The sequence below is a fragment of the Stegostoma tigrinum genome, chromosome 24 (genome assembly GCF_030684315.1).
Source record: "Stegostoma tigrinum isolate sSteTig4 chromosome 24, sSteTig4.hap1, whole genome shotgun sequence".
Classification (NCBI taxonomy): Eukaryota; Metazoa; Chordata; class Chondrichthyes; order Orectolobiformes; family Stegostomatidae; genus Stegostoma; species Stegostoma tigrinum.
In genome coordinates, this window is record NC_081377.1 from 35,166,598 (window position 1) to 35,190,377 (window position 23,780).

Consider the following 23,780-nt stretch of genomic DNA (forward strand, 5'->3'; position numbering starts at 1 on the left):
GCTGAAAGCAGACACTTACAAGCAACCTGCTCTATAGTTCATCAGTCCTATGCAAAAACAAATGCCTCCTAATATTCAACTTAGCTCCTATGGTTATGTAGATTAGGAACTTGACCAGGAACTCTATCTTATGGAACTCAGAATGGTTTATCCACATAGATCAAAAGCTATCCTTTTATCATTTTGAAAGATCTCAAATAAGTCTCGGTCAAGCCAACGATTTTCTGGAGCTGAACACCTGAGCTTTGGAAATCAGTTTTACCGACAGTTGTAACTCTGCATTGTATAAACATCTGCATGTAGCGCAGTATACAGCAATGTGGTTGACTCTTAACTGCCCTCTGGGCAATTAGTGAAGGGCAATAAATGCTTGCCTAGCCAGTGGCACCCACATTCTGTGAATGAATTTCAAAAAAAATTCTTAATGGATTCTGGAAAATAGGAAAATCAGACGTTGATAATAAGCGCTATGTTACTGGAATGCAGAATGAGTATCTGAGGCATCGTAAGGGAAAGGAGCAGGTTGACATCCCATCTGGGTAAATTTTGCAGAACACAGGATTGGAAAGAAATTATTCAGGGAGCGTGGGGGATTTGAGAGCAGATAGAGAACTTTATTCTGTTTGCATAACAACAAGACACAACAATGAAAGAAGATTTCTCAATATTGGCATCATATGTTATTCTTTATGCACAATTGAAATTTGGAATTTCTATGTAAGGCTGGACTGTAACGTTTTATTGTTCTTAATGTCATCTTGTTAAAATAATATCCTTCAGTGCGGCTGTCAATGGGCAGCATTGTATCACTGCTGCCACACAGTGCTGGGGAGCAAGGTTCAATTCCACCCACAGGCAACTGGATATGTGGAGTTTGCCCATTCTCCCCATGTCTATGTGGGTCCCCTCTGAGTGCTCTGGTTTCCTCCCGCAGTCCAAAGATGTGCAGGTTAGGTGGATTGGCTGTGCTAAATTGCCCATAGTGTCCAGGGATGTGTAGGCCAGGTGGATTAGCCATGGGAAATACAGAGATAGGGTGGGATGTTCTTTGGTGCATTGGTGTGGACTGAATGGCCTACTTCCACACTGTAGGGATTCTAATTAAGGAAATTGATATTTTTAACTGACACGCTCTTTGCTACTGATGGTTTCATCCTGATTCACCTCTACATAAGCCTTTTTTACATTCAGTTACACAGTGTTTGTGCCAAGTGCCTGGGTAAGGAATTCCCTCAGTCATTGGCAGGGAGTTTCTTGAAATATTTAAGGAAACATGGCTCGGGAACTAGATGCATCTACTTTTTCAAATAATAAAATCTGTAACGTTAGAGGTTTAACGATTGCATCTGTGTGTGTGTCTTCAAGGTATTTTCTCTACATTCTTGGGATGACACATTGCATGAGTTCAGAAAAACTTTTCAGAAAGAAAGTTTGGTTGATGAGATTGTACTGTCCTCGTTATGTTTACATTTTGCATCCTTTAAGATGATGCAATAGTAACTTTATTCCCCTCCCAACCGATTTCCAACTTGTGGCAAGGACTGCAGCTTCAGGATTGATGGTTCTGGAGATATTCCTGCTGTGGTGCCCCTCTGGACTAATGCACAAACCCAAAATTGGGAACATTAATATATTCCACTCTCTGATGAAGGGTCAAGGCCCGAAACGTCAGCTTTTGTGCTCCTGAGATGCTGCTTGGCCTGCTGTGTTCATCCAGCTCTACACTTTGTTTGTCTTGGATTCTCCAGTATCTGCAGTTCCTATTATCACTAATATATTCCACTGTGACTTAAAGCTCAAGCAAAAATAATGTACAGATCTGCTCTTAATCATCAATGAAATAATAATACTTTTAGACAGTTATTGTCAAGTCCTTGAGATGGATTACGCTGTGGGCTTTAGGACTGTGTGAGAGAGACCAAAAGTAGATTCCAAGCTCAGACTTGCCAGGAGCCAGAGTAGTAGAAACATTTTTCCAAAGTGATCAACCGAGGATATGGATGTGTTGCTGAAGCAGGATAATGATCCCAAGAGCACCTCAAAACAGAGGCTGAAAATATACCAAAATATTTTAAAAGGGGCAGAAGACAGAAGGACTTTCACATCAAAGGGGAAGCCCATCCATAGAATTCCTAGCGTGGAAGCAGGCCATTCAGCCCACTGAATCTGCACTAACCCTCCAAAGAGCATTCCACCCAGACCCACACCCCCATCCTGTATATATCATGGCCAATCCAAATAATCTGCATATTTTTGGACTGTGGGAGGAAACCAAAGCACCCACACAGACACGGGGAGAATATGCAAACTCCACACAGACAGTTGCCTGAGGGTGGAATTGAACCCGGGTCCCTGGTGCTGTGAGGCTGCAGTGCTAATCACTGAGCCACCGTGCTCCCCAACTGAATTGCTGGGGCTGCTTGGATGTGTCTTCTACCCAGGCCCCATCTTTGTTGGGATAAACCTCTGATCTGCATGGAGCTCTCCCTTCCAGGGAGATTCACTCTGAGACCAGTAAAATGCTGAGGGTGCCACAGCATTACCCTTATGGGGGCGGCGGGCCATTTCAATGGCTCCGGGCCTCCAGGTCATAGGCAGACGATCAATTCCATTGACCATTTTACACTCCCAACTCCCACCAGGGGCTGCTGAATGTGCTGAAGAGTGTTTCCAACACAGTTTCTCCTGATTTTTCCACTTCCCCCAATTCCACTTCCAGCATTCCAGGACTGGAAAAACCCCTCCACCATCTAGCCAGGTGTTGCCTTACCCTAGTCAACGTTTTCCTCTCATCTATTTTTCCAAATTCATAAGAAATTTCTCGTGGGCACGACACATTTTAATCTTTTTGTCGTGTCATTGTGTGCGAGCGTGCAGTAATTTTAAAGGGGCTGCCTTGGGTACAATGAGTGCGGGGATATCTTGATTGACATTCTGCCGGGCAGTTTAAACAGGATACAGTTCACAACCCTCAGTGATGTTCCTAGTCCCCTAACTCCAGCTTCCTGAGTTTGTTCAATTTTAAATTGCTCAACACTGATGGTTGTGGACCCCAGGCTCTGGAGTGATAAAGCCAAGGAAATATGCAGTATGGAAACAGACCCTTCAGTCCAACTCATCCATGATGACCAGATATTCTTTATAAATCTAGTCCCATTTGCCAGTATTTGGCCCATATCCCTCTGAATCCTTCCTATTCATATAACCATCCAAATGTCTTTTAAATGTTGTAATTGTACCAGCCTCCACCACTTCTTCTGGCAGCTCATTCCATACACGCACCACTCTGTGCGTGAAGACTGTTCTAGTCTTCTGTCTATACATTTTTGCCTCTCTAGGTCTCTAAACTGCCTTAAAATGTTCCTTTGCCAGCCTTTCAACTGTTAGCCTTAATGTCACCTCATATGCCCTGATATAACATGTTCCTCTATAACCTTCTTGCAAAGCAACTTTGGACATTTCATCATGTTAAAGTTGGTACATAAGTATAAGTTCTTGTTATTAATATTGCATGTATTACTTAACTGTATATTTTGTATGTAAGATTAAGCAAATAAATTACAAATATTGATGTTCTGAAGGACAATGATTCAAATTTGAATTTATTAACTTCATCTATTTCATGAAAAATCTGAACAAACTAGCAAGAGGCTATTTATCATAGCTTCTAAAGAAATACGTTGCCCTCTTTAAGATTTATTGCTTTGTGACTTTGTCTGCATTCCAAGATATGGAAAAAGCCTGTTTCTCTAAAAGCTTTCTCAGTAATGAAATCTCTAATTTCCTAATCAGTTTAAAAATGCTCCAACGTGGTCCCCTGTCATGACATTTAGATATAAATTGTTGAGAGAAAATAAACTGAATTGGATTAATAAAAGAGATTTCTGTTATACCATTTTTTGTAAAAGCTGAATAACAGCATTAGAGAGTAGAACTAATCGATTCATTTCTAAACCAATTAACCTTTCACAAGGGAAAATGGAGGAGACGCAATGATTTCAGGCTGGAGGTCAGTCAGTGACAGGGACGTGTCTGTCACTGATTACATTAGCAATCCTGCACAGGAAGTGAAATGTTGTAAAATCGGTCCGATCTTAATTTACATTCTACGCTTGATTACAGACAGTACACAATTAGGACCCAGCTATTTAGCTAATTAAAGGTTGCATTCAAAGATATGGTTTGCAATACAAGATGAAGTTATGACAATGAACTAAGACTGAGGCATATCAGTTGTCAATGATAGACTGGTTGGAATAGCTGAGTCTTGAAAATCCTCATAAAAATGGAAATAGACGGCTGGGTAAAAAGGCTTTTCAAAAAGCACTTCTGACCCTGTCATCTCCCAAAGCACATAATTTAATCATTAGAGTAGGACAAAGCTACCTCATGGGTGTGTTTACAGTGCCATTTACTAAAACACTCAATCAAAATAATTGATGAGCTAAATTTGTTGCTGCCAGGAGATGCTACTTGAATGTTGCATAAGTTAATATTGCACCAACCTTCCAGGCTATTCGGTTTCCTTTAGCGTCATGTTCCATAGCAACAGGGAAGTCACCCCGTTTGTAAAACTTTCGAAATGCCGTGGGTTTTATCTGTCTTTCTTTAAATGCTCCAGCCACTCGAGGTTCAACATTCTGTCAAAGGAAAAATCAAACAAGAATTGCTACATCAAAAAACAACAAATTTTAATTTGTAAAGTGCCTTTCGGGACCTCAGAATTACCCAAAACACATTAGAGTCGAACAAGTTCTCACTTTGGAAGTGTAGCCACTGGTGTAATCAGGAAAAGTGCCACTCTGCTTCCAAAGAAAAAGGTGAGGTATATTTACACAAACAGCTTCATCATGCAGCAAAACAAAGCAAATTACTGCAGATATTGGAAATCTGGAAAATAAACAACAAAAATCCTGGAAATACTCAACAGGTCATGCAGCATCTATAGTGAGAGAAGCTGAGTAAACATCTCAGATCAATGGTCATTCATCAGATGATCAGCTTAGACCAAGGGGTGAGAGGGATGAGGATATGAAGGGGTCTTTAATAGGGTGAAAGTGAAGAGAGATTGAAATACAGAGGAGTTGGCATTACTGAGCCAAACAGAGAATGCTGGGGCAAGAAACAAAAGACCATAGCGAGAGCAGATACATTGCTTCTGAAAGCAACAATGACGGAAAATGCGAACCATGTAAAGAAAAGGAAACAAACTAAATGGATTTTGTGGTCTGAACTTATTGAACACAGTGCTGGGTCTGGAAGGTGTAAGATACCTGAGCAAATGATGAGATCCCTGAAGATTGTATTCAGTTTCATTGGAATGGGGAAGCCAGCAAAGGACGAAGATGTCAATGTGAGAAAGAGTTACTCAGTTCATTCTTGAAACATTAGAGTCATAGAACAGTGCAAGACAGAAGGAGACTATTGGACCCGTTGTGCTTTTTTGAGCTCTTTGCAAGAGCTTCAAACTAGAGCCATTTTCAGCCAAGCTATTCCATCAACAAGCCAATATTTATATCAGCCTTGTAACATTCCTTCAAATGAGTGCATCCTGCTTCAATTCACATTGGTTGGCAGTGACATTACACAGCTAATACTTTATCTTCCATCGTATAAAATTCTGCAGCACTATTCTCTGCTTCACAGCATGCAGACTTGATTTACAAGGTATTCTTCCAGTCTGCCCACCTCTTTCAAACTAGAAATGCAACAGTTTTGTGAACCTTGTTGAAGCTCACCAGTGATGATTGTAAAACCCCCGTGCTAGCCCTGCAGCCTGTAGTGGTGCATGTACTGATTCTGTGTGAGAGATCACTGATGAGTTTTCTTTCTAATTATAAATGGGCTAACCACCACAATGAGTGTTACTGAATTGCGCAATACGTTTGAGACTTTCTTCCAGATGGTTTTAGTGCTTGCAAGCCTATTTAGAAAGGAATTTCAAAGACCTCAGTAAATTATGAAACAGCTTAGAGCTTGGTCACTCTCACTAAAACACTAGAGGAGTGCTACAGCTATAAGAACTTCTTTTCTGCAAGTAGTGACTGGACCATATTACTATTTGAAACAAATTGAGCCAAAAGTTAACAGATTGCCAGCAGTACGCTGTCAAATTGTGACGAGTCAGCAAAACATGGGAAAATGGAATGTTAGGACTCTCTCGTTCCTTAGCCCAGACCAAATTTTAAGGACAACCTGTGCCTTGTGATTTGGAGGCCAATTTGGCTAAATTATTTTTTGCAACACTTGAGCTTCTTTTCACATGGATCATAAGTGACCTCTCACAGGAGATGGGAATGGCAAAGGATTGTTAGGGCTCTGGTGAATGGGGAGGGATGCTATGGATGGTGGAGGGTTCAGAGAAGGAATTTCCAGGTTTTCTTTGCCTCCAAGTTTGTGTCAGTTTTGAATCTGTTTTGTTCCACCTCCCTCAGGTGATCACATGTTTGGAGGTGCATTGTGATACACAATGTGCTCAATTTTAACCAGACCTTGAGGGGACACCTGGGAGGTAGGAGACACCATAAAACAATGAGAATGTTTGGGGGGGGTAAGTGGTGTGGTTAGAATTCCTACTATAGCCCCATCACATTGACATATGAAGAGAGATTGGGTGGGTGAGGATAATGTTCACGGGGGTTTAAAAGAGTATGGGGGTGACCGACAAAATTCTAACACAATCAGACAGGGCAAATGCAGGAAGGATATTCTCAATGTCCTGGGATTACAGAACCAAGGGTCATAGAATATAGAACATAGAGCATAGAAAAGTACAGCACAGTACAGGCCCTTCGGCCCACGATGTTGTGCCATGGAATATAGTTTAAGGTAATGGGGTAGGCCATTTAAGACTGAGATGAGGAGAAATTTCTTCACCCTGAGACTGATGGGCCTGTGCAATTCTTTGCCACAGAAAGCAATTGAGGCCAAAACATTGAATTTTTTCAAGAAGGGCTTTCATATACTTCTTTGGGCTAAAGGGGTCAAAGGGGATGGGGAGAAAGCAGGAACAGGGTACTGAGTCGGATGATTAGCCATGACCATTTTGAATAGTGGTCAGTCTGAAAGGGCTGAATGGCCTACTACTGCTCCTATTTTCTGTGTCTCTGTGGAACGGCAATGGTATTTTGTGGGGAGAGGAGGTTGGCCTCCCACCTGGAGAATCCAACTGGGCAAATTAAGTTGCCAATGAGGGGCCTTTTTCCCATCACTGCTGGCATTGGTTCAATGCTGGTAGCCCTGACCACCACATGGTGAGACTGACTGATGAATGTCTTCTTGGGCATGGGGATGCAGCATCCTCTTATCCAGGAACACTGTGACCTCTGATGGCAGGGGCGGGGTCTCCTATAGCAACAGCCCCCCTGCCCTCACCAAGCCATGCCTCTGCCTGGGCAGGGCCTGCCAGACTGACATTAGTGTTCCCAGACTCTGCTTGCCTGGTTGAGAGGGCAGTCTGTTCCCATGCTACCCTCTATCTCCAGTTGCAGTACTAGCAGTAGCCAGCACTGTTGGCGGTGTTGCTTAGCCGCCAACCCTCCAATTAATCTGCTGCTCCTGGGACGAGGAAGGAATCCTTAAAGGGGAAGCATACCTAATCAGCTGGCTGATACAGATCTCATTTGGCCAGGGGTCCTGCACACTGCTGAGGTGGACCGTCCCTGGATTTCTGGTCTATGATTGGGACCTCAGATACAGCAACAACATTTAGTGTGATGTACCACAGATGTATGCATCAGGCTGGTAACTGGATGGTCTTTTCCTGCCTGCTGGTGTTCATATGTCTGCGTTGTATGAAAAAAATCAGCGGAATCTTTCCAGTGCTTAAATTTCAGAATCTCCAAAGAGATACTTGAGAAGCCAATAAGGGATAGGCCAGGTGGCAGATGCCAAGAGGTGGTGTGAAAGTTGTGGAGTATGGGAACCTTGCAGGCACAAGAATTGTTCATCTATTAAAAACGAATGTTTCATTTTTATAACAAGAAGACACTTCCAGAAGATGTGTTGATATAGGACACAATTACAGAGCAATACAAAGTCAAACGGGTCCCCCCACCAAGAACTTTAAGAAGTGGAATTGGGTACAATAGAAGAAAAACCATAGATATTCCTAAGGTAAAAAGATGATTCAAGCCTAGAGTTTTGGCAAGAAGGTCATTATGTTAATGGACAGATCACTAAACTTAAGCTTGTCAGAAGGCCAAGAGCCATTACATTATCAGATGGTGTACCATAGCTGAAGAAGCACTGCCCATGGCATACAACAGTGCAATAACTTGTTCCGGGAGTATAGCTCTCAAGATTAATAGTGTGCTACAAAAAACTCCGTAACATAAAGAGAGTCAGATTGAAGAGAATTTATAAGTATTTCATACAACTTTTCCAGGGCCAGCTGGTCATGGAAAAACCTGGTACAAAAATCGAACATATTTTACAAAAGAAAGTGTTTGTTTCAAAAGGGCAGCTGTCCTCTGTGACGAAAATTCTATACATGAAGCTCCCTTCAGTATAAAGGGATTTTACAGATGCCACACTGTTGGAAACAAAATCTAGGTCAACATTCTACATTCCAAAGACCTACTGATCTTCCATGTCTGAGGGAAACATACCCTGATAGAGCAATGAAACCACCAGACCACCAACATTTGTGAAGTCAGAGACTTTACAGCCTCCCCATTGGGGCATCCCAAAGTGGTGTAGTGACCCACGACCTGGCACGGCCACATCCCAGCCTGGTGCAGTGGCACCCCAGTGTGGCATAGTGCAGTGTGGAGCCAGCACCTGGTGCTGACTGAAGAATAGGTAACAGCATGGAGCTGGAGGAACACAGTAGGCTAGGAAGCATCAGAGGAGCAGGAAATTTGACGTTTTAGGTCAGGACTCTTCTCCAGAACAGCTCCTCTGATGATGCCTAGCCTGCTGTGTTCCTCCAGCTCCACACTGTTATCTAGCATCGGCAGTTCTTACTAGGAACCATCATGGTCTGGAATGGAAGACCATTGTTCTGAACTTTTATTTCTGCAATGCTAGATGTTCTATTTCTCTATTTTCTGAGATCTTGTAACTGAAGAAGCTGCGGCACTGTGAGTGGCGATGTATAAACCTTTCACTATACCATTGAGCATATGTGACAATGAAGGCTAATCTAATCTAAAAGAACTTTGGGGGATGTGGCAAAGTGTGGTGGCAGTACAAGTAATTACATGCATGAATGTGTAAATATTGATAATAGAGAAACAGATGGGGCAAAATGCTGTATTAGGTGTGTGGGTTGCGAACCCCAGAACAGAGTGTGAGCTGTGAGTCCTGGAGCAGTGTGTGGGCTGTAAGACCTGGAGCAGTGTGCGGGCTGCGAGCCCTGGAGCAGCGTGTGAGCTGCGAGCCCTGGAGCAGTGTGTGGGCTGTGAGCCCTGGAGCAGTGTGTGAGCTGTGAGTCCTGGAGCAGTGTGTGAGCTGTGAGCCCTGGAGCAGTGTGTGAGCTGTGAGACCTGGAGCAGTGTGTGAGCTGTGAGCCCTGAAGCAGTGTGTGAGCTGTGAGTCCTGGAGCAGTGTGTGGGCTGTGAGCCCTGGAGCAGTGTGTGAGCTGTGAGCCCTGGAGCAGTGTGTGGACTGCGAGCCCTGGAGCAGTGTGTGAGCTGTGAGCCCTGGAGCAGTGTGTGAGCTGCGAGCCCTGGAGCTGTGTGTGGGCTGTGAGCCCTGGAGCAGTGTGTGAGCTGCGAGCCCTGGAGCAGTGTGTGGGCTGTGAGCCCTGGAGCAGTGTGTGGGCTGTGAGCCCTGGAGCAGTGTGTGAGATGCGAGCCCTGGAGCAGTGTGTGAGCTGTGAGCCCTGGAGCAGTATGTGAGCTGTGAGCCCTGGAACAGCTCAGGGAAGAAGCCCCAGAGCAGCACATGGAGTAGGAACCCTGGAGCATCAGGGGAGGAGGAGGCCCTGGAACTTAACTTGGAGCAGCTGCAAGCTGGTAAGGAGCAGACTCGAGGCTTGCATGAGAGTAGAGATGGCTGTTGGACTGTGGTCTGGCATGGACAGTCAGACCACATGTGGTGGCCCCTGTGGTGAGCTGCTACAATGTAATATCTATTCGAAATTTCCTGTCTTCTTGGACTGTTGGCCCTTTAATGATATCCTATTTTAATTTATTTTTCAACTCCGTAAGGTAATGCAGTTATATTTATTCCATCTCTGTACCCAAGAATTGTACTTAGGTACTTGTATCTGAGATGATGCCATAAGACTGTAGACATTGTAAAAGCTTTTCACTGTACTCCTACAATGGACTACACATGGCAACAAAAGGATATTTTGTTCTATACTCTATTCCAGATGCACCTTCTATCAAAGTCTCCCTGATGATCTTAGTACCAATCGATGTGGCCTTTACCCCATACAGGGGCAGGGTGGGGGTGGGGTGTGGTGAGCATCTTAACTAGGGACTAAGAGGCCACGCCCACTGATGAGACAATTCATCACCATTGGCTGCAATCAGCTCATTAAGAGGTGCCAGTCAAGTGCGGGTTGGTATCTCACCAAGTTAGAGGGCAGAACACCAGCAAGGTGAGTCACCAGAAGCTGCAGTCTAATTAGAGACCAGCAGCATTCACATCCTTAAGCCTGCTGGTAGAGGTCTACTTCTCATGGAGCCCAATGGTGAGAAGGTAATTTGTCCGTTTTCTCCTCACAGGATGGGAGGATTCATGAGAAGGAAGGGTCAGAAGCTGGTTTTTAAAGGCCATCCCCTTACTCCTCCCCATGTCTCCGACTGCCCCCAGATTGGTTCAATTGGACACCTCCAAATCCTGAACGTGGGCTGGTTGGAAATGGGACATCTTACACACCAGGGAGGCAGGAGTTCAGGGAGGTAGCACATTGAGGTCTTCACATGATCGTTAGTTGAGCATGAAGGAGATTTAATTGCTGCTGTGTTGAGGATGACACAGTGGCTCAGTGGTTAGCGCTGCAGCCTCACACAGTCAGGGATCCAGGTTTGATTCCAGCCTTGGGCGACTGTCTGTGTGGAGTTTGCACATACGCCCCGTATTTGCGTGGGTTTACTCCAGGTGCTCCGGTTTCCTCCCACAGTCCAAAGATGTGCAGGCTAGGTGGATTGGCCTTGGGAAACTGCCCGTAGCATTCAGTGATGTGTAGATTAAGTGGGTTATAGGGGGATGGAACTTGGAGGGATCTCTGATGGTTGGTATGGACTTGTTGGGCCTAAGGGCCTGTTTCCACATTGTAGGGATTCTATGAAAGTCACCTCTTGCCCAACAATTAATTGTGGAGGTGCCAAAAAATGGGTGAATTTCTCTCCATGACAAACTCACCTAATTATTCCCCTCTTCACCATTTCTCTTGCAGGGAGAGGACAATCATATCCAGTGTCTATCAAACCAACATAATTATACCTGATTGCTATCATACGATAAACTACATCTTGTTTGAGACAAGCTTAGATCCTCGTAGGCTACCTAATGGCTTTCCTTTGCCACACTAGACTAATTAGATCTGAACCTGAAAACAGGATGGTGACAGTGGATCTACACAATGTACCTTTCACTAACGTGGTTACAATGAGCAAACACTATCTAACAGTTTGCAGGGATTGATTACAAAAGAAGTTGTATATGTATAGCCCGAAATTGCAGGGTGAAGATTAGAGAATTCAAATATTCCAATGAAAGTTTACCTCCTCACTCAGTATGTCTCACTAGGCCGGAATGCTTCCTTCCCTTTGTCATGTTTTGCAATGATCATGTTCAGCTGTCCCTCAAATGTTTCTATTTTAATTCAGATATGTTTTCTCCTTTCTTTTTAAGCACACTTTCATCTTCAGGGAAATTCACTCATGGAGATATTGTCCACATTTCAGTACTGCTGTTTGGTGCAGTTTAACAGGGACAATGAACACTAGAGGAAAGGTGCGCTGGTATTTTCAACTCACTGATTGTGAAAATAAAATGCAGCTGAGAGTCTAAACCCAGGCTGGATGAGATTTACATGGCTACTAAAGGAAATGTAGTGTACCAGGCTGAGTCTGACTGCACTGGGATTTTCAACACCAGTTCAATTCAATAGTGGATTGGTGTAGCTATTATATCATTATTCACTCTCCCAATTAAAATAGACCATTACTCACCCGCTCTTGTTGCTTGTTCTACGCAGTTAGTCTGGTGGAACAAGTTGCGCTTTTTAATTCTTCAGTTCATGCATTTAACAGTATATTAAGGTGAGATGTATAGTGATTGAAACAGCTTGGGAAAACTGACCAATATCATAACATTTAATTCTAAGGGTAAGCTCTCGAAGCTTTAAATCTGCTGGCACAAAAATCAGCTTGTGTTCCTGCTATTGATAGCTGGCCAGTTGGCTGCAGGCTAAGGCCAGAAACAGCAAGTCTGGCAGCATCTGTGAAGAGAAATCAGAATTAATGTTTCGATTCTGGAGTCCGGAGGAAGTGACGCCGGACCCGAAATGTTCACTCTTATTTCTCTTCACAGATGCTGCCAGACATACTGAGCTTCCCCAGCAACTTCTGCTTTTGTTTCTGATTCAGAGTTGCTGTAGTTCTTTTGGTTTTTATTAATGACAGAATCAGACGTGACAATAGTAGTTGTGCGTACATATTGTAATCGGGTATAGGAACAGGAAGATGCCATGCATGCGCTTGAGCCTGTTCTACACTTCATTCCCACCATCCTTACCTGGTTTGGACCACACTTGGCCCCAGAAGCACATTAATGTTGTTGATTCCTCGGCAATGGCCCAGCCAGACACTCACTACAAGGGCAATTAGGGATGAGGAATAAATGCTGGTCCTGCCAACAACATCTGCCCAACACCCCTTCACATTTTATAAAAACCTAACAATTTTCAACATGGGTTACCATACCTTACCCAAAGTGAGTTTGGTGAGAGGGTGGAATTTAATTGGATGGGAGAGAGGGCAGGTGTGGACCCCACCTCTACCTCGATTTATGTTGGGCTCAGAAGGTTTGTGTATGGCCTCCTTACCCTGAGGTGATTCAAATGGTGAGTGCATGCCCACTTAAGTGCTTCATCCTGCCCGATGAATGGTATTCAGCCCATGGTGCGCAGGGAAGTTGCCATTCGAGAAGTGCAAAGACATTGGGTTTGGTCGTTGTCTCCTGGGGAGCATCCTCAATGTCACGTGCTCAATACATAGTTAACAAACTTGGCTTCGGGAAGCGGGCACCTGCTGAAATTCGACCCCCTCCTCCTCCTTCACTTGCTCCAATCCCGGACCGCCTCCCCTTCCATCCAACTATCGCCATGACCCGCAAACTCAGTCCCTTAGACTTCGTCTTTGCAAGATGATGGCCTGGTGGCATGAGATGACTCATCCAGAGACTGAGGTAATGTCTTTGGGGAACTGTGTTCAAATCCCATGACCGATAGTAGAATTTGAATTTAGTTTTTAAATTAAAAAGTGATGACCATGAAACCACCTCTCTGATGAAGGGTCTAGGCCCGAAACGTCAGCTTTTGTGCTCCTGAGATGCTGCTTGGCCTGCTGTGTTCATCCAGCTCCACCCTTTGTTATCTTGGAATCTCCAGCATCTGCAGTTCCCATTATCTCTGAAACCATGAAACCATCGTCAGTTTTCGGAAGAATCCATCTGGGTCACCTATCTCTTTATGGAAGGAAACTACCACCCTCACCTAGCCTGGTCTACATGTAACCCCATACTCACAGCAATAGGATCAACTCTAAATGTCCTTGGGGCAGTTAGGGATGTGTAATAATTGTTGGGCTAGCCAATGACACTCACATCTTATGAATGAATAAAAACAGACTTCTGTGTATCACAACAGGAGTAACATAAGCATCCCTGTTACTAATATACTAATACACAAGGCCATAATCACCTTCCAATGTTATGAAGTGATTCTTTGAACCAATTTGATTGCATTGCGACATTAGTGTGAGTAATAAAAACAGCCCTGCAATTAAACAAGATATAATTTTAACAATTAGCTCACAATCATTTAAAATTGGTTAGATCATAAAATATGAGGAAAGCAACTTACGCGGCACAGGAATGATAAATATTAATGGATTCTTTTTAAAAATTACCAACAAAAGAAATGGACAACTAAATAAAGGTCAACTATTCATGCGATGCTTTAAAAATAGACTGATGCTGCCAGTGCAGGCAAATATGGTTTCTCTACAGGCTATTGACAGGGGATTTGGTGCCACAATCATCTATGTTGCTTCATCATGGTAAATTAATGCTCCATAACATGCCCTTAATCAGCTGCAAGCAAGATCTTTGCCTTCTCACAGTTATAGACACACCATGTAATAATACAACCTCATATCCTATGCATGAAAATTCTTTTGTGACCTCAAGGAAAACTGTGATAAAATTGTTAAGCCTCCGGTTGCAGTAATGCAAATGAGGTTTTATTTCCCTGTTTGGAGGAGGTAAAAGCTGCATTTTATTCAAAGATATTCAGGTGTTCCCCTCTCAGGCATGCAGAAGTTACATACAAAAGAATCGACAGAACCTATTTTTATTCATGGGTGGGATGCCAGTGTGGCACTGACAAAACCAACATTCATGGTCCACCCTTAACCTTTGGTGGATTGAGAGTGTTGCTGGGCCGTTGCATGAAGTTAGAGAGTCAACCACATTGATGTTTATCTGGGCTTAAATGCACATTAGACTGGGGCAGGAATTTTCTTCCCCAACTATCATTCTTGAACCAAACGGGCTTTTAGAGACAATTGATGATGGCTATCACAGTCTCTATCATTGACGCTTACTTGTGTTATCATCCAGATTTATTAATTGTACTTAAAATCTATGTACTGCTATTGTGAGGTTTGGACCTGTGTCCCCAGGGCATTAATTGAGCCAGTGACATTACCACCACACTGCCATAACTCAACATTTTACTTCAGCTTTGCTGAGCTATTGGAAACATCATCATTCTTTCATGCTTCAGGCCAAATACCAGCAATCCCCTAATTCAGATGGAGAAGCAGCGGCGGAGATCTATTTATATATCAACAACGTATTAAAAATCTATCCATGTACAAGGTTTGCGAAATGTTTTCTATTTGTTTACATTGTAAATTCTAGGAGCACTATTTACAATGGTAAATGTTTATGTAGAAGCATCACATGGGAGTTGCAATCTCTTTCCAGTGGTGGCGCTACAAGCAATTTGCTTCAGATGTGTAAAATCAACCTGTTCAGATGTGCTTGGACAAACCTCTGGAGATGGTGGGACCAGATCTCCTGGCTCAGAGTTAGGGACATTACCACTCCAATAACCAAGCATTAGTTTTATATTTCCCACTTACACAAACTGCACTACTACAACTGATTCTATTTTTCTGCTTCTTCATTTGCCACATAGTTTGCAATTTAACTAAATAATAATGCTCGGTTGGTATTTTATGATAAGAAAAACATTGAACGCATGTCTTTAAACTAGAAACGTTGACATATCTTGGTGTAATTAGTGCTGCTCTCTAAGCCAACATGACTTTATGACATACATTAACTCCTGCATGCAGCAGCATCACATAACTTTCAATCAGTGGCAGGATGCTACTGTTCTTACAGCATAGCACATCCCCTGAGGTACTGTCAGTAGTGAACAGAATATTCGTTAGTAAAAAATAAAGGATATTAATCAACTTATCTCATCAGCCAGGAGAAAACTGGTGCTTTTCTTTGAAGAACACGTAAGAACTAGAAACAGAAGGAGGCCATTCAGTCTGCTCCATCATTTAATATGATCATTGATGATCTCATCTCGAACTCAACTCCACTTTCCTGGCTGCTTCCCAAAACCCTTCAACTCATTACTAATGAAAAATCTGTCTTTTGCCTCAGATTTATTCAGTGTCCTTGCATCCACCATATTCTGGGATAATGGTTTTCATCAATTCATGTCTTCTTAAGAGAAGCAATTCCTCCTTATCTCTGTTTTAAATCTTCTAACCCTTATCCTGAAACCATGACCTCTCACCTAGATTGCCACACAAGAGGATGCGTACAAGAAGACATTTATTTCAAAATGTCCCTTATTTCAAAAGGGCCCTACTGGAAAGCTTTCTCTGTAAAGGCAGCATTCAAAATACCGAGCATTCAGCTGTTTCTGTGCTATAGGCCAGTAAGGCTTGGATCCATAGTCTCTGAACAGTGGCAGAAGTGCTCCCAGCTGAGCCAACATCATTCCTGTAATCCTGTAGTGGAACTAAGCCAAACTAACATGTGGAAAGTACATTCTATAAGGAATCTCCTTGAATATGTGGTTAAACAAACTGAGTTAAAAAAGCAATTTAACTTAATGGTCAGTGTTACTCTCACTGCAATTAAATTCACTGCACTGCTCAAGAACTGGACATAGCTAATGAATACATTGCTTTAATGTACTGTACCCACAACACAATGGCCTATTATAGCACAGGCTAGGCCACAATGTGGTGCTGCTGGAGGTCCATTCAGTGGACAAATTCAACAAGCTATCATTTTTCTTTGTGATCGCTGCACCATATTCAAATAATTCATGTGAAAGTAATGACTTTTCTGAAACTCTCAAGGTAGATTCACACTCATTTTGAATAATTTTCTGTGTTCATTATTCATTTTATATTCATAATAGCATTAAAGTGCTTTTCATTTTCCCTCAGCACCTGTGCAGAGATGAATAAGAATGCCATTAATGTTAATGGGATCCTTTTGATTTGGAGTTCACTCCAATGCTTGTGACACTCCTGCTTCATGTAATGATGCTCCATGATTGTTCAGTATTCTGTCCTTACAATAACTAAGACTATAAGACACGGGAACAGATGCCGGCTATTCTGCCCATATAGTCTGCTCCACCATTTAATGTGATCACGGCTCCTCTGATAATCTTCGACATCACTTTCCTGCCTTTTTCTTATATGCCCTGGCTGATTCTAAGCCTATCTCAGACTTGAATATACTTAACGACTCAGGCAGAGCAGCCTTCTGTGGAAGAATTCCACATACTCGCCACCCTCTAGGGGTATCTTATACATTGTAAGGCTCAGGTTCTCGCACCAATTTTCCAAGCGACATTCATGGATCTCTCTCTCCTACTGCTTTCTGCCAGGGTCATAATGCAATGTCACCGTCCTCTGTGGCTCACCAAAATAAAACCTCTGATCTCCCACATTAGTTCACATGGTTTAATGCTGCCTCTGTGATCACTGATTAGTGGAGGTTTTGTGACTGAGTAGATAGTGTATTCCAAACTATCTCTGAACTTCTCTGATTCGAGCCCCTCTTCAGGACTTATTAACCATTGATGGAGTATTCAGAATGTGGCTCAAACCAGTTGATGGTGAGTATGCTAATTCTAAAGCACCCATGAAGATATGAACAAGTGCAATCTGACTTATCTGGATTGGTTATACCATCCGAACCTCCACACTAAGTCATGGTACTGCTTTAGTTTATTTAACAATTTAAACTCAGCTGCTGGATTTTTTCAGTGATCGCTACTCCAGGCGAGCAATCACTGATGTTGGCTCGAGTTTCTTGTCTGGAGATTCTGTGACAGGTGTTTCTCACTGGGATTTACAGCAAGGGTCTTGTTTTATATCCATTTGCTGTGATGTTTTCATTTCTCACAGGGTTCTGCAATGACCCTCTCATTAATCAAAAGGCAGTTGACAAGGTGCAGATGCTGTTGCTCCAAGCTCAGGGCAGGTGCACTGTGAAGGGCAGGGGCTCTCTGTGGGAGGGGAGGGTCGACATCGACAGTAAAAGTTGAGTATTGTCTGAGTTGGGGGTGGGGCACCTTCTCTAAGCCTCATCATTTTGTTAACTATGTGTTAATCCTTATGACCGTTATGATATATTTGACTTGATAGACACAGCTTAGAATGCGATGCGTAACCTCCCCCATTACATTGTCTGCCATTCACTGATTCACCAAATTAAGAGAGAATGTGAGAGGAAAGCTTTCTCTATATATATGCATTGCCACAAAGCTAAGAAAAGCTGATGAACAGCTTCAGCCCAGAATCCCTGCTCCCAATTTATCATAGAGCAGCTGTTCATAATAATTCTGCTGTTGCCATTTTTACCTCCTCTGGGCTGATCCTTTGTTCCTTGTTTGTCCTTTAGCTGCTCACAATGAGACCTTGTACTATTGTCACTTCTGTCATTGAAATTGGGCAACCTGAAACACAAAGATTCCCCTTTTTCTATCCATTCATTCATTCACAGAATGGCGGAGTCAAGGGGCAGGTCCACTGCTACTGTCTATCCCCAATTGCCTGGAAGGCAGCAAAGAGTTAACGATATTGCTGTGGGCCTGGAGCCACATGTAGGCCAGACCAGGTAAGGGCGGCTGATTTCTTTCCTTAAAGCAGTGGTCTCCAAACCTCTTCAGTATCAAGGCACACTTCAATGAGACTGACAATTCTACGGGCACACCCATTTGTTCCAGTTGAATAGATTGCTAATAAATGTCACATTTACTTGTATTTATGATGCGACAGTAGGAATGGAGATACCGGGTGATGGGTAAGATTCTCCCGCAGCCTCTTCACTCCCTGCCTGTCATTTTGCCTCTCACAACACGGCCCCATCTTTCAGAGGTGATCTAATCATGGAGACGAAGCCTAGTCACTGCTGGTAGCGGCTGTTTCCCACCCTGCAGGGCCCAGGTGATGTGTTAAGCCGTGACCATCACCCCTGGACTCAGCTCCATGACAGAGCCAGCTCCGCAGGCAGCAGCTCCTGCACACACTGTGTTCCTGGCTCAGTTAACTCACACCAGTGATGGTGTATGATTCAATTGACTCAGCCCAGCAAAGGGGAAATGGTGCTGTGAGGCAGCAGTGCTGGCCACTGATCCACTGGGCCACCCATTTCATGGCACACTTCACATTGGTCATGGTGCACTTGTTGAAAATCACTGTACTGAAGGGCATCAGTGAACCAGACCGGCTTTTACAACAACCAAGTGATTGCTCTTTGACCATTAGAACCTGTTTTTATTCTATATTTTTCTTGGATTTAGCTATCACCATTTGTTATGGTGGGATTTGTACACACATCTTCTGAGCTTTGGCCTGGGTCTCTGGATGGCTAGTCCATTGACATTATCATGATATGACCACCTTCCTGTTGCTCCCCACATTATTCACCCCACCCATAACCCTTTCCATGTGCTGTACTTCCATAAAACTTGCTACATCTCTAACCCTATCCTCCTTCTGATAAAAAGTCAGCAATCTGAAATATCAAACTGAATCTAACTTTTCTTTTGGCTAAATGTCTGTTTGTTCAAATTTCACATTCCCAGGAGATCTAGCAAGGTGTCTTGCCAAGCTCACCTCATTAATGACCTACCTTCCTGTGGCAACCTTCCCAGCAAATTTGAGCCCCATTCTACCACCAGTCATTCTCGGAACTTGCCACTCAGTAGATTATCTGTTGAATGACCGGCATCCCTGGTGCCCGCATCACCTTTGTATGATTGTTGTGTGCCCGGTCAAACATTGGCGATTGGTGTTCTCCTCTCAAACAATGTAATGACATAAAATCACATTGCCCATGCATGTAGCTGGCACAGCTGACAGTCCCCACACAAGCAATTCCATTCTCTCCAGTCACTGTTTGAACACAAGGCCACATGCTCTACTTGCACCTAGCCACATTCCAGCTGAACACCCTCTGAATAACCACTACCCTGTCATCAATGCCCACTGCACACTCGGAACCTGTCATTATCCAGTAGGGAATTATCACGTACAGGCAAGCAACTGGATAATTCCAAGCATTCACAGCCAGCAGAAGTGAACACAAACAAAACTAACATGTTCCATGATGGTCTGTGGCACCATCTTCAGGAGCCGTGTGTCAATGAGTCCCTGTCTGGTCTGTAGGACCTGACAAAGCTGAGCTCTGTCATGGACAAGGAGAGCTTCCTCCTCCCTCCCTACTGTCCTCCTCCTCCCTGAAAGGATGCTCCCACTCCCCCAGTCCCTCAGGGTCCAGCACCTCCACCTCATTGTCTGCTCCGATTGTACACAGCTTAGGACGCCAGGATGAAGTGACACACACTGTTCGTACTGTACCCAAGACCTGTCCAAGCAATGGAACTGCACCTTCAGCTGTCCCATGCGTCTGCTCCGCCATCGCACTTTTCAAATCCTGGACAGCATTATGTCTGTGCTCCTTGTCAGTCAGGGCATTGGGTGCTGGTGTTTTCACTATTGGTGCCAGTGGGTAGCCCATGTCCCATAGTAACCAGCTTTGTAAGGCCCTGGACCCTAAAAACATACCAGGCATACAAGAGTGCTCTAGGACATTGGGCACAATGAAGTGGGAATAGAGTGGTACCCCTTCTCGTTGATGAATTCTGCAGTGTGTCATACAGCCCTGTCATGTTACATGTGCCCTGTGTGTGCAGTGACTGGCACCCTGCACCTGCAGGATCTCATCTATGTTCCTGAACGCTACTGCCTGTTGTAGCACTGACCTGGGAAATGAAATGAGCCACTGTGATTGTGCACAGATGGCATTGGTCCTGTCTTGATACATTTGTGGATGCACAATTGAGATATATTTCCCCAGACCCCTGTCAGATCTCAGCTACCAAGCTTGACAAACAGCCCGCCTGCGTCTGTGTCTCTGCAAAAGACTGCACGCAAGCTGACAGGGTGGTGCCAGGAAGTACCCAGTGAAAGGAGGAATCTTGCACAGGCCCCTCAGAACTCCCCTGTACAGAAACTCCACAGGTGGCTGGGTGATCCACCTGCATGCTGCTCATATCCTCAAAGTTCAAGCTGAGAGGGTGCGCTTGTCTCTGGCAAGGAGACACTCAGACACCCACCAAACCTTCGAGCCAAACGGACTCTATTTTGGGCAGGATTTCCCCTACTCAGTGTGAACCCTGGGACTGACGCCAGATACAATGGGAGGAAAGGAGAAAGGCAAATCTCTTGAGGGTATATTGGTGGGACTGGGGGACATCTCACTGTATATAAAGTCTGATATTTCTTCAATCATGTTCAGAGTACCACTACCTTTGGCTTGTTTATGTCTCAGTGTTGATAGTTTGTAGCTACTTCTTATGATTAGAATTTGTTTATTTGTAGTGAGTAGTAACTCTTGTGAAGTGCAGGAACCTGGTCATTGTTTTCTACAATGTTTTCATGTCTGGTTTCACCAGACAAGTAAATCAGGAACAAAAACAGAAGTTGCTGGAAAAGACCAGCAGGTCTGGCAGCATCTGTGAAGAAAAAATCAGTTAACTTTTCGGGTCCGGTGACTGTTCCTCAGAACCATGCTCCATCAGGAGCATGCTTTGATTCAGCCATTGACTGGTGTATAGACCTGGGAGCAGGGAGCCTTCAAAATCAGCTCACCTTCCCAATGGACCACAACAGTCACGTGAGGAGTGGTCAAGGAGTTTTATCCAGGAGGAAGGGACTATGGAGAAGGGTTAGGTTAGCACTATGACAACTCCAAGCAAAATGGGAGAAACTAAAGAAATATGGCCAAGTGAGTAAATGATGGCTCACTGTGTAAAAGGCCATTTACTGCCTACTCCAAGGATGTGATGGCCAAGAGTAGTTTGTTCCTAAAGTAGACATATACTTAGAATACTAGCCTGTACGTCCTTCCAATTCAATGGCAGGCAGTAAGACGAGACGAGATTCCTGGTCAGCCACGTGAGTTCGAGCCTTGACCATCACTATCCATAACTCCAGACTACAACATCTGCATTAAAGCTCATGTTTCCACAGCGACTCAGATTCCCTGAATGAATTGTAACACAATGCCATCACCAGTTAGTAACAGGATCTGATTATTTTTCTCACTGACCTCCCCGTGAGTTTATATATTAAATGTTTATTATCATTCCTGGCAGGATTTGCCTTGCTAGGCTATTTCCCCCTGTTCTGTTGCAGCTGGCTGCAAAGTTGACTGAGAATGAAAATGTTTTTGGTTTGACTCAGAGACTTGAACACACCCAGGCTGAATCTTCTGTGTAGTACTGAGGGAATATCGGAAATTCGTAAAACCATAAATGTTGACAGCGTGGTTGTTTTATCTATGTTCCTCTTGACATTACCTCACTGAGGAGCACTTGCTGATGCTTCATTACCCATACCCTGCAGCCCCACCTCTCCTACTCTCTTCGGTTAAGCACCATCCTTGGTTCATTGCAGCTCACCAACATTTGTTAAAAATCATGGGATGGTTATAGCGCAGAAGGAAGCCATTCTTGCTGTCATGTCTGCTCTGGCCATCTTTAAGCGCAGTTCACCCTGTTTCATTCATCAGCTTTCTCCCCGTTGTTTTCATATCAGATCACAATCCAATCACCTCTTGAATGCTTCAGTTGAATCTGCTTTTGTCACGCTCTGAGGCAGCACATTCCAAACAAAATGAGGGAAATTATTTTATGAACCATTCAATGAAGAAATAAGTTTTTCCCTGTATTTAGGTCACATTATTGAAGACACCGTTGCTTGGTCAGACAGTCAGGATGGTATTGTGCATAAGGACTCCACAAGCTCCACTGCAGGGTGGATTAACTGCACCTGTTGGTTTGCGCAGCAGATTGACACTCACAGCACAGGCATCATTCCTGGTCCTTCTAAGGTCATCGCAAAGACCTTGCTTTTGCAATGGTGCCATTTCCTTAAAGTAAGGTGACTGCCAGGCTAGGCTCAGCAGCGATTTTCCCCCTATACTGCAAGAGGTGTCTGTGGTGACTTTCATTTTAAGCTGTAAAGTGCACAAGGCCGGTCTGAATTTGCCAAGCCACCCCTGCAGAGATGAACGATGTTTGATGCCTGACCATTTTTGCAAACAATTCATTTAAGGCAGCTCGCTAGCTGGGAAAGCTGCAGGCACTAACGAGCAGCTTTCGCCCTTTTTGCACACCATGATTGTATGTGGCAGCGAAATGTCACAGGGAACAGTTTACAGCAAGTTCACAAAAGTTACTGGTCCTCACACAACCTCCCTCCCCTCGAACCACCTCACCTAGAAAATAACTCGAGACAAAGAAAACAAAATGATCAGCAAATTTATTCAGCGAGTAGCTGACCCATAATAACAAGACAGATCCTAGGTTCAAACTTGACACTTAGTTTAATCTCAGGAATCACACACCTAGAGATGGAATACCTGAGGAAAATAAAGATTAATGAAAAGATTTGCATTTATATAGCAACTTTCCTGACTGCAGGGCTATTCAAAGCACTGTGTAGCCAATGAAGTGCTTTAGAACTCTAATAATGTAGGAAATGTAGCAGCCAATTTTCACTTCACAAGATTCCTCAAAAAAAGCCGTGATTATTATCATGTGAGAGTCAAGTTTTTTAAGCATTCATTCATGAGACGTGATTGGGCCGGAATTTATTGCTCATCTTTAACTGTAGACCCCAGACTGTGTGGACACTGCTGTTAGGGTTTTAACCCAGCAGCACAAAACAGTTTCAAAGCCAGGATGGTGCATGGTTTGAAGAGGAAGCTGTATCTGTTGCCAGTGTTCTTCTGGATGCTAAAGTCACAGTTATGACCGCGGCTGTTGAAAGACCCAGAGTGTGTTATCGCAGTGCATCTTGTAGGTGGGACACACAATTGCTGCTGTGCATTGGTGGTGTTGAAGGTAAATGTTGAAGGTGTTGGATGGGGTGCCAGTCAAGTGACATATTGTTCTGGATGGTGTCAAACTTTTTGAGGGTATTGGAGCTGAACTCACCCAGACGTATGGAGAGTATTCCATCACACTCTTGACTTGT

At 43.8% G+C, this 23,780-nt stretch overlaps 1 protein-coding gene across 2 annotated transcripts in view; it reads right to left on the reverse strand.

The window, feature by feature from the left end:
• LOC125464825 (parkin coregulated gene protein) overlaps positions 1 to 23,780 on the reverse strand; it is a 288,676-nt gene that overhangs the window by 200,349 nt on the left and 64,547 nt on the right. For both annotated transcript variants that reach the window (XM_048557641.2, XM_048557642.1), the window contains one exon: positions 4,506 to 4,640. In XM_048557641.2, the coding sequence (XP_048413598.1) occupies positions 4,506 to 4,640 (135 nt within the window). The remainder of the gene's footprint in view (positions 1 to 4,505; positions 4,641 to 23,780) is intronic.